Below are 17,694 nucleotides of genomic sequence, written 5' to 3' on the forward strand. Positions count from 1 at the left end.
GGCTCTTTGGACCCTTCAAGGAGTTGGAAGACTATGCCCTCTGTCCCTCCACAGGGTTGTCCGCCAGTGAGGAACACAATGAAGAAACTCCACATTCTCAAGACCAATACATTTTCTGCTTAACTTGGGTCTTTCGGTGGCTCTTTATGCAGGAGGACATGATATGGCCTGATGTCTGTATTCTTCAGTGCTCATAAAGAAAACACTTCCTTTTTTTTAAAGGGGGTTGAATAACAATTCACAAATTTTCATACTTTTTTAACCAGCTCCTGTATTCCCTATGTTATAAGATGCATCATTTTAAATGTGTATGTGTTTTTCAAATGTTTTTGATGTAATGGAAGCCCAGAGATCAAATAAGGTTTTGATTGGCCATCTTTCTTATTCAGATATAGCTTTTCTTCTTTGTGAGTATAATAAAGTGAGGGTGCAGACAAGTGTGGAAGAAATGGGACAAGGGAATGAAAGCTTACAAAAGTGCTATTATGAGCTCACATATATAGGTATGGAGGTTGGATTGAGAACATACTCTGTGCTCAATTTATGGGCCAAATACCTCCCGCCCCTCATGAAAATTTCTTATTGATGACCATGGCAGTTTTGCATTAATTGTCCTTAAATGTCTTATTAAATGGATAGACTAAAATAGGACCTCTGTGCTTTGGGGCAATATGATTTAGAACTGAGTTAGTACCTATTTAGTAAATAATAAAATTAATTAGTAATGATTCATCTATTAATATTTATTTACTGAACAGTCCAATTTGTTAAATAAATGCTTTGGTATCTCTACTTATATTAATGGGCCAAACCTTCAGAGTATCCACAACTCTCAATGAAATCAAAACTCTCATCAACTTCAATGGGAAGAGGCTTAGGATCTAAGTCTGAACAATGTTTAAACCCATGTTTGAACAACTTTCAAAGAAAATAATGCCTGAATCCATTTTACTGGCTGTACTGAATCCATTGCAATCTCTTTTGCACTCAGCTGTGCTGTATGTGGGCTCGATTTGCCAAGGTGCAGATCACCTTGACTCCCATGCTAACATAATTTCAACATACTGATTGATAAGATTACTGTCCATACATATCAGACACTTAATCAGAATATTGTTCTGTCGATATGATAATATTACCTGAATGCTAAGTTCTACTTTTCAAAACTAGATATAAAGTCAGAATAAAACATGACACAAACACACTAACTTTGCAAAAGTTCACTTCCGAATTCAAATCAGAAATTGCAGCTGACCCCGTTTCTATAAGGGATTGAACCAAAGATCACTGATCCAGATCTGGATTTGAACTTTGCATCTTGGATCTATCTCTGTTCAAAATACAAGCATTTAAAAAAATAGTAATAATAGAAAAGCCATCTTAAATCTCTTTTTGCATAGCCAAAATGATTTTTTTTCTGTACTGGTTAAAATATATTAACTCCCAGAATTAAGATTTTTATATAGAAAACAGCCCAAAGAAAATGTTTGATCAAGGGTCCTCTCCTGAAGGCTAATTTTCCCAGGGTACAACTCCCAGTCAAGTTATTGACTTCAGTAGGAGTTTGGGATAGCAGTAGCAGACCCTGAGTTCCCATTTCCTGATGAGAGAGGTTTCTAATGGACATTTGGACTCAACTTTAACATCATGTTCTAGTCTTAAAGCAATGAATAAGATTCAATGTATAATAAACTGGTTTATATGGTCTTCCAGCACTTTATATTAGTAAAGCTTATATCCTTTATCAGGCTTCATAGAAACCCATTAAATAACAAGATCAGATGACCTCATGTTTTAATTAAACAAATTCTAGAACATTATAACAATGTGTAGCACTGCTGAAATGTTTAAATTCAAAGTAACCTTACAATTTCAGGTTAAGTTAATTTCAGGGGAGAGAAAAATGAATGATACTGACTTTGTCAAAACAAAGGTAAAAATAAATACATGTAACTGACAAAATAAACCAGTTCTGAGATTTCTGTACTCCCAGGGGCGGCTCTAGACATTTCGCCACCCCAAGCACGGTGACTGGCAGAGTGCTCCCAGCAGCATGCCACCCCAAGCATGCGCTTGGCATGCTGGGGCCTGGATCCTCCCCTGTGTACTCCATTATAACTTGAATGTAGTCCTGTACTGGGAAACCACTGAAAGGATTATAAAAGTGCTATGCTTTCTTTCAAGAAACAGGTAACAAGTGTAAAATGCTCATAGGAGAGAATAGTTCACTGGGGGAATACCCCATTGGGAGAGCACCCTAAAGTAAGTTAGAAAAAAAATTAAATTAAGGAAAAGAAAAATATTAAAGGCCATTGACAAAATTATTACATCCATCTAATTTACATTTGAATGTGCCTCAATTTATGTTACTCATTTTTAGCACAGGCAATAATTCTAGTATCAGAGGGGTAGCCGTGTTAGTCTGAATCTGTAAAAGCAGCAGAGAATCCTGTGGCACCTTATAGACTAACAGACGTTTTGGAGCGTGAGCTTTCGTGGGTGAATACGAAGTGGGTATTCACCCACGAAAGCTCATGATCCAAAACGTCTGTTAGTCTATAAGGTGCCACAGGATTCTCTGCTGCAATAATTCTAAAATATCTAAAAGTAAATAGGTTTGATGTGACATCCAATTATACATACATTATATCAAAAATGTCCCTGTGGATATGCCATATAGTCACAGCTGTCTGTTTTCTAGTCACACTTCAAACACTCTTCTTTGCTTTCAGTCCCCACCCCAATCCCCCCAGGGAATCCATTGATGTCCTCTCCTTCTTCTTTTATTCTTACTCGGAGGCTTCAGTAGACTCTCTCTGTATTTAACATTTGTGTGAAATAGACGGACCATTTCATGATCTTTGTTATCCAGTACCCTGGGCAGAAAGAGAGATGATTTCTGTGTCCTGCGGGTTTTAAAGCCCCTTCTGGGTCGGCCTTTCCCATTGATGGAGACATACCAGAGTCTCTCGGCACTGGCTTTGCGTTTGGTGTTGGCTCCATTGGGCACTGTCCGGTATAGGCGAGATGCATAAGTGTTATAGCCCAACTCATGGATCCTTTCCACGAACTCACACTCTGCATTGTAAGATTCCTGTAAAGCAAACACAACAACCATTAGCTCCGGAAAGGCAGCATAGATAATAGTTCAGCACCCTCACCAGTGCAGGAACAGGACTTACAGAGGGGTCAGCTGGCTATTAAACAAAGGACTGCACCATATAGAAGAGGAAACCTGAGATTAGAATGAGAGAATGATGGTACAAGAGGGATTCATAACAGAATAACAGCATCTATCTATTATCAAGGTCCCACGGTATCAGAATATCTAGCAAGTCACAAACTAATATGTGAACAAACATTCACAAACTAACCTTAAATAGAAAACGACAATAATTCGAAATATATTACTTGTAAAATTGCCATATGTTTATATCTATGGATTTTTTTTTCCTCTGTAGATGATCTTTATTGATGTATCACTAATCATAACTACCTCACTATTACCTTGCTCTTCCCTAAATCTGTTTGTTGTATCCACCTATTATGTCTTTTCTTATACTTGGATTATGTGCTCTATTTGTTATGTGTGTGTGTGTACGACATCCATCACAGTGGGACCCTGATACTTGATTGGTAACTTCCAGGTGCTACCGCAATACAAATGAATAATAATAAAAGAATGCTGTAGAGATTCAGAAGGTCTGTGTTCCCAGTTTGAACATGGAACTGGGAACACAGACCTTCTGAACTCTAGTCCCAGCATTGTCACTAACTCACTAGAGATTTGGGCAAGTGGGTGGGTGAGATTCTGTGGCCTGCATTGTGCAGGAAGTCAGATTAGATAATCATAATGGTCGCTTCTGACCTTGAGCCTATGAGTTCAATTTCCCCATCTTGAAAATGGGGACAAAATATTTGTCTCAAAGAATTATGAGGATTTATTAATTAATGCCTGAAAATCACTCTGAAGATGGTGTATAAATACTCAGGCATATCATTACAGTTTGTCCAGCCAAGATGAAATTATTAGTTTGCTTGCATTTCTGGACCTATAACTATTTGTCTGTGCACTGAAAATATAGTACTAATTTCCTGGGTGCTTATCTACTATGGACATTTTGAAACTATTAAAGAGACAAAACTGTGTATCTTGATGATGAACTACATAGGTAGATGCAATACACCTGTGGACTATTACAATGAACTGAGTCCTAAGTTAACAGTTGCCTTTAAACTTCCTTAATATCTGTTTTGAGGTTAAGGAGGCGTGTGTACACTCCAACCTGAATGGCCCTCTGAAATATATAACTTACACCTTCTTATGACTTTTTATAGCTGCTTTTCCTGCTCTATCTCTGTCTTCTGACACCAGCTTGAGTTCTCTTACATGTGCTTGAGGCCCAATTTTGTACTCTGTAAGAGAAACTTCCATTGACATTAATGAAGGATTTTCTAGTTATTGACTCCCTTCCAGCTGCTATTTACACGTACTCCCGGTGTCAATAAATTTCATCTATTAATTTGGGCCATTGTGAATAGATATTAATATCATATTTCAGAAGCTTGTTTCTGGTGTATTTTTCATGCTTAATTCTGTATAACCCCAAAACTTGTCAAGAGAATCTTAGCATTTGTCAAATAAATTATTTTTGTCTCTTTGGCTGTAAGGGTAACAAGAAAAGTTAGAATACTTAGCACTTTGATAGGACCTTTCTGCTACAGCATTTAATCTTTTTTTCTATACACATTTATTCATAGCTGATAAACCTGGTCCACTCAAGATAATAGTGCTCCCCCCCATGAAAATTACTGACACCCAAATAGAACATGCTTCCATTTCAATACAATAGTTAAGGTCTTAAAATAAAACTTACTGAAGCATAAAGTCTGCCTCTTTTGTTCATGGCCAGGTAGCTGCCAGAGAACAACCCTTTGATGGCAACGACTCCAACATCAACCGCAGTTATCTCTAGAATACCTAGAAATAGAAGAGATATGGGTTTTCCCTTTCGTATGTAACTTTCTGAAATGCATTCGAATAGCTACTTACCTCCAGAATATGAGTTTGCCCTTATAACTTATCACTCAAGAAATCATACTGCAGTCATGAACATAAAACAAGACTAACATAATTAGCCCATACAGAAAAAAAATCCTAATGAGATGGGAATGGTTGGAAACTGCCAGTAAATCCCTACTTCTTTGATTGAGATTTAACTATTTTAAAAGGGAAAGATCTGACACTGAACTACAGGCTGACCTAATCCTATATGTGTATATAAAAAAAGTTTAAATCCCCTTTAATGCTTTTCTGAGGGATACCAGAGCGCTTGACTTATTGAAACCAGTCACAAAGCTACCCACTTCAGGACAATGCTCTTTCTGTGGTCTCCGGTGGGTAAAATGAGTAAGACGGCTGCATCTTAGAGCCATGTATATAATCATGAAAGGAACTTGTCATTTAGAAAGTTGATGCAGTGCTTGAAACAAGGACAGTATGACAATAAGGGAGGAGCTATTTCAGCCCTTCGAAGATCGTGTCTAATGCACTAGACAAGAGTAAGGGGGGAAAGAAGCCCAGACAGCCTCCCGAAGGGTTTACATCCCGCCAAAGGATGCTAGAGGCAAACTATCATAGAACTCGGGTAAGGGAAGATGCTGTAGTAGGAGCTGTTATGATACATGTGCAAATTTATATCTTGCTTTTGGAAGCTTCCAGTTCAGCCATTCTGGTGTCAAAGCACAGTACTCTCTGTAACGATATAGAAGCCGGATGTAACCCCAGAAGTGTCTTTTGACAATTAGAAAACACACTGTTCCAAGCCTTCCTGTTTTGCCGAGTTAAATTTTTTGGCCTGACCTCAAATCTCGACAAATTAGGGTAATGACTGTACGTACAGCTGGTTTGAATCACCCCTCGTTTTGCCATTAACTGAACTCGGAAGAATGCCTCCTAAAAGTCTTTGATAACGAGAGGGGTTTTCTGTAGGAAATAGTGGTTTTCCTCTGTGCACTTGAGCCAGATCTTGGAGGTCTTTCTATCTCTGTGGGCTAACCAGAGCAAGGGCATAGGTTTCCCCGGAGCATCCTGGGCTCCAGATATCCAACGTGGGATGCTTTGTACAGAAATAATGCTGTACTTCGTATCCTGGGGAGTGGGAAGAAAGGAAAGTCCCGGATCTCTCGGGATTAAAGGTTCCGCTGTGAGAAGAAAGCTGTTTCCTCCCCAAAGCATCTTCATGAGACACCGAGTCCACAAACCGGCTGCAATATCTCCACTGGCCTGTTAAGAAAACTATTTGAAAATCCCAATCTTTCCTTCCCTCTTTCACTCGCAGCCCTTTGCTCTTGAAATATCCCTTTTCATATTAATTGCTGCTGATTTCCAACACATTTCCAAGAGGGTAAAAGTCATTTAGTCTGTACCACCTCACACCCCCTAGAAGAAGACAAGCAAGAAGCTTGGGGGCGGAGAGGCAACACGCAGCCTGAGGGGGAGAACTAATCTGAAACCCAGTTTGAGATTGAAGAAGGCCATTGGACGGCCTAAAGACTCCTCAGGAATTAGCACTGGTCCTAGCTTGGTGACAGGGGGCTGTGAGGGAGCTTGGAAAGGAAATGTGAAGAGAGATGCCTGCAACTGTAGCAAAGATGGTTAAACAAAGTGACAGCTGAGTGCAGTTAGCGGTTGACTCGATGCTGGTTTATCCCCCTTCTAGACACAGAAAAGCTGCTTCCTACGCTAATGCTATCACCAGAGGGACTCAGCCTGGGGTATGTGTGGGGGTGGTGGTAAAGAAGGTGTACAAATCAAAGGGGGTTTGGGACACAAGTTGCTGCATCTTAGACCTGAGGTGCTTGTTCAGAGCATGGAGAATCTGGGGCAAGAGAACCGATTTACCCCCCTCCTCCCACACACAGAGATGCTTTGGTGTGTAGGCCCCCTTCTATCACCAAATCAGAGGCAACTTGAAAAAACAATTTTGTTTTGACTTCTTGGAAGCCGGCGATGGGGGGATGTTTCTTTCCCTTTGTCTCATTCGCTTTCTGCACAAGCCACTGAACAATTCTGTGTGTGTGTGGGTGTAATTCTGGAAGCTAATTTAAAATTAACTAGTCGTTAATAAGTGCCCTGATTCTGGAGAAAAAACGAGGACCCGATCCTATTCCCATTGATCTGAGCCGTAATTCTGCCATTGATTTCACTGGGTCGGGTCCACATCTGTATTTGTTCCATCTGTGCCTTGCGTGTGGGCAGAGGAGTTTGGAGAATACGCTGCATGAAAGGGCAGGGGGAAGGAAAGAGATGGGCTTTGTCTGGTAACATTAAAGATCAAACAAAATCCAAACGGAGGAACTCTTGGATAGAGGAAGTGTATTACTCTAATGGTTATTAGCAGCGTCGGAACTGTCTGTTTCTGCCAGTGTTATCTGGGAGGGACAAATGTGTGCTGCAAAGAAATTCCAGCTTTGCAAGCAGATCAGGGCAAAATCTTGCTGAATTTAAATCTTTAAAAAAAATCCTAATAATAAAGGAGCAACTTCTGCCACCCTATTTCCCCTTGGGTAGCACCTTATTCCTCAAGCAATCCTATTTAACTCAGTTGGGACTATTCCGCGAGTAAGACGCTGGTCAGAGAAAGGGTGTCAGAATCTGGCGCCTAGTGTGTCTGTTTCACTGTCACTTCACTCTATACAGCCCCAGGGTCGTTAATCGCCTTGGTTTCTAAGGTTAGACCTGAAGAACAATTCAACGAGTCAGAGCGAAGAGTAATTGAAAGCCGCTCTACAAAGCTAATAGAGGAGGAAATGGGCAGGGGAGAGGCATGCACAGTACTTACTGAAAACGCTGTTTTTCTCCAGGCTGCCGTTGATTTTCCCATTGGAGTGGATCTGGAGGTGATACTTAGTGGCACAGTAGAGCTTCCTACGTCTGGGTGCTCCCCCGAGATGCTCATAGACCCCGCCGCGCCCCCCAGCATCTCTGCGCAGCCTTGGGTCACACGTCTGGCCTTTGGCACAATAAGGTACCTTGGGCACCTCCGCAGCCAACCCTTGGGACCAAGATTCCTGCAACAAACTCAGCAGCAAGATCCAAATTATAACCATTGTGGCATGATGGCCGCAGCCCTTAATCTGCTGCGGAGATCAAGGCTTGGCGCAGATGACACCAGGGGTCCCATTAAAGAAATCTTGCTAGCAGCCCTCCAAAGTTGCAAAGCACACACTGATTCAAATCATGAAGCATTGGCAAGTTTTTATCTACCTCGATCTGTCCCCTTATATCTGTTTTAGAGCTACTTAAATCAACAGACACGGGCAGAGGCCAGCGAGGCGTCCCAGCTGTTTGGATTAGATGGAGCCGCAGTGATCAGAGTTCTCCTTGGGTCTCCAGCTAAACAGACTGCACGCATGAGAGAGAGAGAGAGAGACCCGCTGAATTTCAGGAAGAGACTGTGGAGAAAATTCGTTGATCGACGGAGCATAGAAATGAAAGAAGCTTCCTGCAACAATAGCCTGATCTGCCACCAATTGATACAAAGCAGGGAGGCAAAGGTATCAGTCTTGTGTGAACTCCCAGAGTGCAGCCTGGATAAAATTACACAGCATCACACACACACACACAAACACAGACACACACGGTGGCTTCTTGCGGATAACCGCATCACAGAGAGAGGCGGGAGGCACCAGCAGCAACCCAGCTGAGGGGCAAAGAGCTGCTTCTGCCTTGGTTTCCCCTGCTTTGAAAGATCCAAAATAGAACAATTATGCATCTGAAAATTATACGGTGAGGAGCTCATCCCTGGGGTCTGTCACTTCTCCCTGGCTACTCCCTATCGCAAACCACAACACATGACAACTGGGATGACTGATGTCCAAATAAAACAACTTGGGGAAGCAGCTTTTACAAATGCACATTTAAAAAAGGGAGCATAATAAAAGGGGTTCAGACACTGGCTGCTCCGGTGGTTAAAAGGAAAATACGCATTAAAGGATTTCACTGTCAGTCTTTAGTGACTTAAACTTCTTTCTTCCCTTTGTCTTGAACACTGAAAGAAAACAGTTATTAGTAAATCAATCAATTCACGGTTGCTAATATGCAATATTTGGATGGGTCTTTTAAGACTGACATTTCTAAATTAACTAATGCAAAATGCGCCCAGTTACGGAGAAAGTATATATATTCGTGCATATATTTGCAAGACATTGATTTTAATCTTTTTCCTTAACTTATTATTTGTTGTTGTCTGGTACATTACATCAGGCATAACAGTTAGGTCTGCAATTGCTGGTATGTAGCTTCACACACCTTTATCAGCTTTTTTTCTCTTTTAGTGGAGTTATCTATAAATCAAAATGGAACGCAAAAGGTTATTCAACTTCTATAAAAAAAATTATGGCGTCCAGGTGTGCTACTCAAAAGATGCTCGTCTATTAGATTTTCATATGAAACAGTCAATAATTAAAAGTTTCCTGGAAGTGTTTGAGAAAGAATTAGTATTAATGTGACTAAAGGCCACACAAATGCGTCTTTGAATGGAGCCATGTCAAAAATGGACCATTTGACCTTAACCAATATGATTTTTTATTCACTGTCGGTTACAAGAAAATATATAAAATAAGGCTTTCCTACGGAGGGAAAGAAAAGTTTATTACACTTTAAAGCACTATAGAAGAAAATAAGCGTTTACTGGACGGAAAAATCAAAGGGAAACGATCTTTTTCTACAAGAAATGACAGGCGGAAAAAGTGATCTAGAAAGCTATTCCTTTTAGATATACTTAAAACTTAGTAGCCCTCCAATCCTAAAAGGCTTTTCTTCTTTTAGTTGTCTGGAATACAAGGAAACACTAAAGAACGAACAAACACCCCTCCCCCCCGCCACCAGTACCATCCTCCGTCTTTTTTTGACAAGTTATGCCCCAACCTCACAAGAAGAGTTTGATCTGAGAACTGATATGTTTGTATAATTAATTCTTTGGTGTTTCTTTTTGCAATGCCACATGCATGCAGTTATGTAGGTAGAGTTTATTTAGTAAAAACATGATTAAAATATAATAGCTTATGAAAAATATGAACCTATAAACACACAAGGCAATACACTTATAAAAAAAAGATCATTACTTAACGGCCAAAGCCTTCAGCTAACACGGAAACAAAAGTCCTCCCTGAAACAAGCTTTCTCTGAAGGAGAACAGTGCATTGAGTTTTATGAATCCTTTAGCACCCACCAATTACTGCACAAAATAGCACCTAAGTACTAAGATGGCGAAGAAAATAGCTTGAAGATATATAAACAAATAAATATAGAAGGGCAAAAATTTAATGATTATTTAGAAATATTAGGTTAGTCTCTTCATAGCTAAACTCGGGGTGATCGCTACGATTGTTGGATCCCCATAAATATGTGAAATTGAAAATGTACAGTTTTAGATTTCTAGGGAGTTTTTCATTAGTACTCTGGAAAGAAAATCCCACAAGATACTCCTTCCCTCCCACAATAGTAAACCAAAAGACTAGTGGGTGGAAGAGTAACACGTTTATGACTTTTGCTCAAATTGCTTCCATCTTGAAAACATTATGGTTACCATTTTTATAATTAGCACCGTCATCTACAAATCTTTCCGCCTTGGGCATCTAACACAGATATGCTTCCCAAACGATGTGTATTCTACTTATTAGGGAAGAGAACACTTATAGGTCTGTCATTAATGGTTCCCTTTCAAATGAAATGAATACGACCTCCAGTGAAATATCAAAGGGCTATAGCTACCTTGTCTCACTTGGTGCAACATTGAATAGCAAGCAACCTTAAGTCGTTTTGCTCTAGTCAGACATCTACACAATAAAACATAAGCCCACTCTTGTATATTGTAAATTGTCTGGTGACCATTTCTGAAAACAAAAAAGGTCCCTTTGATGTGGTCTAATTCTAACAGAGGGTGGGACGTCAGATGTGGTCTACAGATTCTTTCTGGAAATATTTTTAATTATGCCCCAAAGCTCCTTGTAGCTCCAAAGTAATAATCAGAAAGCAGTTTGAGTCTGTTACTTAATGTGGAGGGGGAGAATAGGCTGGAGACAGCGTGCAACTACTTTAGAATTACAACCTGTAATGAGCTATTAATTCACTTGAAATGTGTAATTTTAAGTGGAACACATTAAGTATTGGTTATTTTTTATGCTTGATCTTGTTAGTGAAATATTTCTAAATGTTCTTACATTTAAATGTCATTCAGATAATATTTCTCCTACCAAGTCACTATGTAAAGTGTTTGAGGCAGATTATGTTAGTAGTAGTGTACTTCAATTTAATAACCAGAATTTCTGATATATATTTCCAATCACTACCATAAAAGAATTACTGAACTATCTATACAGATATGTGACGCATTATGACTAAAACTGCCTTATATTAATTCTGTTTAAATAATATATAAACATAACTATTAAACAAATCTGAAAGCAAATAAATCAGTTCTGATTGTTAGATGGTAATAAATTTTACAAACACCCATTTTGCACTGATGGCAGTGATGCTGTTTTAATACTGAGTGATCTACAGTTTGGTTCCACTACTGGTCTGATTAATCTACTCCAGGCACAAGGATCTGCATACTCTAGGGTACACACTATGTTTCTTTTAATATAAGTCAATGTTTTACAACTGTCGCTATTAGTAGAATGCAAGAAGGAAGTTACAATTTGTAGAGCAATAAATACCTAGGCAGTAGGCAGAGCCCCCAGTAGAAAAATTGCCTCCCTCCCCCAATTAAAAATCCATTACTAGTTCAAACATGGACCGTGGGAAGGTCTCAAAGAAAACATATTCAAAGTGATTATTAGGTGTTTGTTTGCAACTCAGTTAACAATCTCACTCTGTATATAATTCTCCTCCAAGATCCAGTTAGATCACACCTGCTGCTGGTGGTTGTTGTATAGACCTCATACAATTCTATTTGATTTTATTCAACTAGGTTTAGTTTCTTTGTGGTTTCCCTAGTGGGGCAATTCTGCACTTTGTGATTTGTATAACTTTACTTAAATGGCTTTCCAAACAAAACAGCATCCCATTACTTTGTTCCATATGTGTAGGTAACATTGTTTATTAAATTGTATATTGTTTCATGTTTATATTTTAAATACAGTTACCTATGATGTGCTGGACATACAGTTGCATATGACTTGTATTTTTAGAAGTTTAATATACATTTTCAGGTGGATAAAGTAAGATTTACTTCATCATGCACTGAATGAACATAGATAATAAGATTTCTCTAGTGGAAAAATTAGATAAATAGAAGACAGGTATGAACATTTCTCTCTCTTTTTTGTTTTCTCATCTAAAATGGTTTTCAGCTTTGTGGCTATTTTAGACTTTTTATTTATAAACAAATAATAAAAAGCCTTCACATAATGCAAGCTCTTTAAATTAAGGAAAATACAGTCAATACTATAACTACTGTATTAGCTACTTAGCTATTTTAGAACTCAAATGTAATAAAGCGAGCCAGAACATTTAGTTATATAAAACTTACATGGTTTACTCATATCATTTATCTCCATAAACTCATATGTTACACACATTTTAGATTATTGTTATTCTTTACAATTTTGTTAATGTTATTAAGAAGCTAGTTCTAGAGCTCCTTACTGAGGGTTTAAGCATGCAGACATCTGCCTGGGTGAGCATTGCAGGATTAAATGATTCTTTATGGGCCTGATTCAAAGAACATTGAATTCAGTGTGAATCTTTCCATTGACTTCATAAGGCTTTGGATCAGGCCCTGTATTGTTACTAAAAACATTATAAGAATAGGGAGAAAACAACCTCTTATTGTGTTAACAAATTCAAAACAAAAAATTCAGAGATGTTAAGCTAACTTTTAAAACAACTTTCTTTTTCAGTGTTATTGTTTATTCCCTGTGGAAGAAAGGAACAAATGAAAGAAAAGGAGGAGCAGAAACATACAAGTATACAAAAAGCCATGGTAATAATACCACACAGTACCGATGTCTGTTTGTCTGCCATGTGGTCATGTCATGTGGTTTAGTATTGAAGTATCTCTCTCATAGATCCAAATGAAACTGTAACAGAAATATATAGAGCAATACAATATTGCAAAGTAGAGTAATGAAAATAGTTATGTGAAAGGAAAAGACTGTGTACATGTGTGTGGAGAGAGAGAAAGGGGGAGAAAAATTAGAAGAGTAGAACAAAAGAAATCCAATACATTGAAGACATGGGGACAGATTTTCAAAAATAATCAGCTCCCATCAGTTCCCATAGACATTTAAGAAGGTGAGAGCTTCTGGCCCACAGTGTTACTCTGGATTTATGCTGATGTATAATGTGACTAATATTAGTGTCTGGCCTATAGTTATGAGGTGCTTGTCATATGTGACTAATCCTGCAATTTAATTCTAGCTAATTTCCCACTGTTTTCAAAATTTGGTCCTTATTTCTTTTACAATCAGAGACTTGTTATGATTTCACTAGATCCTGCACATTTTAGAGAACTGTATAATTTGAAAGAAACAAGATCAATCCTCCCCTTAGCTACATGGATGTGATCAGATCATCTCATACTCCATACAATCAGATGGCAGACATTGTGATTTAGACTGTGATAAAGTGGCCCTTATGCAAGATGTAAAACAGGTCCTGTACCCTGAGGAACTGTCAGCTATGTTGGGAGGTAAGATGTGATGGGAGGCAAGAAGGAGGCATGGGTGACCAGGGAAAGGTTGAGCAAGTTTCATATTTAAAAATATAATGGAGAAAAAATGGAAGTCCTGGTCCAAGTAAACATGATACATGAATTTCCTTGTGTTCCAGTTTTAATCTACCTGTAGTTACATAGGGGGAAGCACCTCAGAGTGGTACCCCAAGAACAAACTGTAATCCTAGTATGCTCCCACCTCTACACACACCCTCTTCACCCTCCCATATATCATGGAGGAGAGAAAAAACATGGCCAGGGACGAGGAAAGAAAGGGAAAGGCAGCAACTTGTGGTCCTGCCAGCCCCCACCTAATGTTCTTTTTGAAAAATCGAACTTGCACAGAAAATGGGCATAAAGTTAACTGTTTTATCAAAAACTACCCCATGCACTTTAGATATGATTCCATACATGCAACCTACCCAGAAACAGAACAGCTCCACACTGTCTTTAATTATGCTAGTCCACCCACTGATCAATCCCACTATATCCACAACTACACTGATTGAGGGAGGGGAATGGAGGGTGAAGGGAAAGGTAAAGTGAGGAAGAGAATGGACAACTGACGAATATTAATTAGTTCAGTGAGAAAATACTCTTCCTTTGTATCACACTCAGTGATTATAACGTGATGATCCTAGAAACCCAGTGGCATATGATGTATCAGCAATAACTTTTGGGGCATCATTTGTGGTGGATTAAAGGGCACTCTGTGCTCTGATCTAAACTTTTATGTCTGACACATCCACATCCTTTAGTAACTTATAGATCTCTAAGGGCCAGCTTTTAAAATGTACATATCTATCTATTTAAATGGACTTATCCGCATCTTAAGGTATCTAGTGAGATTTTCAAAAGCATTGCAGTTCCTAACTCCCATTGAAATCAGTGTACTATTATCCCCATTGTACAGATGGGAACTGAGGGACAGAGAGAGACTTAATGACTTGCCAAAGGTCATACAGGAAGGCTGTTGTGAACCGAAAAATTGGAGCTGAATCTTCCAAGCCCTAAGCTAGTACCCTAACCCTTGGGCCATCCTTCATTTAAGTTTTTATTTCAAAATACCTGATAGCAATTAAATATTATACAGTTTATATTCTTTACTGGATAGATTCCATCTATACGGGATGTACATGCCCCTGAAATGACAGTTTGAAACTTTCTGAAAAGCAGTGTCTATTGGGGTAATGCATACAACCTACCTATCTTTTTTCTTCCTTTCTTGAGGGTATATAAGGAGCAGCAGGAAAAAAATGAGCCATGACTGCTGCTACATCAGAATTAATGTATATGCACTTAAGGTGTGCATGTGTAATCCACTTCTGGGAAGGTAGCTTTTTATTTTTTTCTTAGAATTTTTAAAATTATATTTTAATATGGCTCCTGCTAGCCTTATGACAAATGTTTTACCCTATTAGGCCTCTCACTGTCAGGCTCTTTGAGGTGGGGCCTCCCATGGCTTAGTGCTTCAGCACCATGCCCCTCTGTGCCTGGTGTCTTGATATCAAGGTCCTTTCTTGTTGGCATTCTCCCTCAAAATCTGGTGTCGTAGTGTTGTCTATTCTAATGGCCTCAGTTACCTTGCTACCAGGCTCGTGAGTGTCAGTAGATAAGCCCATAGTACCAACTATACTGGCACTGACTGCTCCTTTTCCCCAGGCATCAGGTTGAATTCGCTCAGCAATAGCCCTGTCTGCATTATCCTTTCTGCTGGGTTTGTCATTTTCCTCTTCCATGGACCCAAGCTGGAAAAGCTTTCCTGCATCCCCTATTTAAGTATCATGTGTACCATATCCTGAATGATATAATGAATTTCCAGAAACACTGGGGGAGACTGGCTGAAGCTTGGATCTACAAGACTTTGTCTCCACTTTCTGTAATTCTTCAGACAAAATTGCTTTGGCACCATAGCCTTCCCAGTTAACTAGGTTATTCAGTATCTCTGGCACATCCTCTACTCAAAACCCAATATACCTAAGAAAGTTGGTCAGTGTTACCAGGTTTCTTGGAAAGGATTTACATATTTTTAACAGTCACCATGTCCTCATCTCCCCAGCCATGCCTGCTAAGGACAGTTCAAGTCAGTCTGACCCTGTGTCCCCACTGAGTCCTAGTAACAAATGCCCAAAGTGGCTAGATCTCCTAGGTAAGAAGATACCTTCTTCAGCCAGAATGCAAATGGAGAAATCTGAATAGAAAGCATTATTATTCAACTATGACTTCCAAGCCTAGGACACACTTGACTTATGTCATGGACTAGGACTCCATTGTGCTTGCACTGTACAAATACAGAACAAGCATACGATCCTTACACAAAAGAACTTATTAGAAGAGACATAGAAGGTATTGGTAAAATCTGTGATTGCTGAGGATGAGCAAGTGAAGAAGCATGGCCTACAGGGCACCTATGATGCAATGGTATTGCAGTGAAGGACAGTGATTACTTTGGTAACTATGCACTAGTACTTATGACTCATATCCTCTGGTTTGCCAAGAAGGATACACGCCACAATAGAATATCTGCCCTTTGAGCAGCTTGAATTGTTCAATGGCCAGGTGGAATACTCACTGTACCACCTTAAAGACCCCAGGCCACTTTCAGATCTTTGACCCCCTGTACTTGCACACTTCAATCGTCAGATATGGAACACAGGGTTAGTTGAGGCAATACTTGGAGTAGGAGCTTGCACATAAGCAGTCACCTCACCATCTGAAAAGGGAAAGAACAAATCCTACCAAAAAAAAAAAGGCCAGCTTAGATCTGGCTTTATCAGCATCCAGTACCAACTTCCACCTTTGAGGAGTTTCTTTAAGAACCTCATGTCAATCTGTTTCTGTGGACATTTTTCTCTCCTTGTTCCTTTTTGGTTACCAACTTGCTGTTTTCTTATGCTGTGAAGTGGAATTACCTCAGCAGAATAGGACTTGGAGATAATAATAAAGCACTATTTCATCCATTTCTACTCTCTATTGCTGCCCCCTCATCCTACTTCCCAATCCCCTTTCAGAGGTCCATGTAACAAAAAAGAGCACTCCTCCAAATGGCATCTATAGGAGGGGGTCTCTGAGCTATAAAGAGCAAGAGGTTCTAGTCTTATTACTTTTGAATATACAATATAAAAGGGGAGTTACATCCCAAAATCATATATGGGTCTCAGATGTGTGAACAAATACATCAGATGGCTGATGTTCCACATAGTATCACTGGTATCTATAATTTTTTCTTTTTGGCTATAGCATTGGTTCATGGTTCCCAGTGTATAAGGTGTGAGTTTCCATATTGCAATTTGCACTGTTCATTGGAAATACCTCAGATTTTGTGGGAGACCAATATTACCAGTATCACATTTTGCCATTTATGCTCTCCACAGCCTAACTAGTCCTCATCAAGGCCCTGATTAAGAAAGGTACTTAAATATTAACTCTAACAGGCATGTGCTTAAGTATCTTGCTGAATTGAGCTCCGAGTGTCTGGCTGCCCACTGGAGAGGACTGGGACAGTACCTATATCTTTAGGACTGGCTGAGAAGACTGCTTTTGCCAATCTGCTCTCAGGACACACTGCCAGATATTCCAATTATTGGGCCTAAGAATCAACCTCAAAAAATCCACTTTCATCCTGACATGTGAAGTTAAATTAATTGGGACTGTTCTGACTGCAGATCATGACCACATATCCCCCACAAAACCATGTGATAAATAATACTTGAGTTCCAGTCAACTCCTCACACAATTGTCAGATTATTTCTCAGGCTGTTACGTCTCAAATGTATGCAGGCCAGATTCCAGCTGAGATTATTGCAGAAATGACTGCATATAGGTCATTAGACAGTATCCCAGCCTCACCCTGGATCAATGGGTGACATGTTTTTTCTGTTGCGGTGGATGAAACCAACGCTTGCTTGCAATGGCATCCACTTCAAACTCCACGTTCTGTTGTGTTGGTAACTGATGTTTTTGGGAT

At 39.4% G+C, this 17,694-nt stretch overlaps 1 protein-coding gene across 1 annotated transcript; it reads right to left on the minus strand.

The window, feature by feature from the left end:
- Nucleotides 1–2,673: 2,673 nt before the first annotated feature.
- On the minus strand, nt 2,674–8,171 carry FGF3 (fibroblast growth factor 3). Its single transcript, XM_032776521.2, has 3 exons — nt 7,845–8,171; nt 4,878–4,981; nt 2,674–3,094 (listed from the first exon to the last, which is right to left on the minus strand). The coding sequence occupies exons 1-3, from the start codon at nt 8,110–8,112 to the stop codon at nt 2,729–2,731; spliced, it is 738 nt and encodes a 245-aa protein (XP_032632412.1). The 5' UTR covers nt 8,113–8,171; the 3' UTR covers nt 2,674–2,728.
- Between the last annotated feature and the right edge of the window lie 9,523 nt (nt 8,172–17,694).

The sequence above is a fragment of the Chelonoidis abingdonii genome, chromosome 4 (assembly GCF_003597395.2).
Source record: "Chelonoidis abingdonii isolate Lonesome George chromosome 4, CheloAbing_2.0, whole genome shotgun sequence".
NCBI lineage: Eukaryota > Metazoa > Chordata > Testudines > Testudinidae > Chelonoidis > Chelonoidis abingdonii.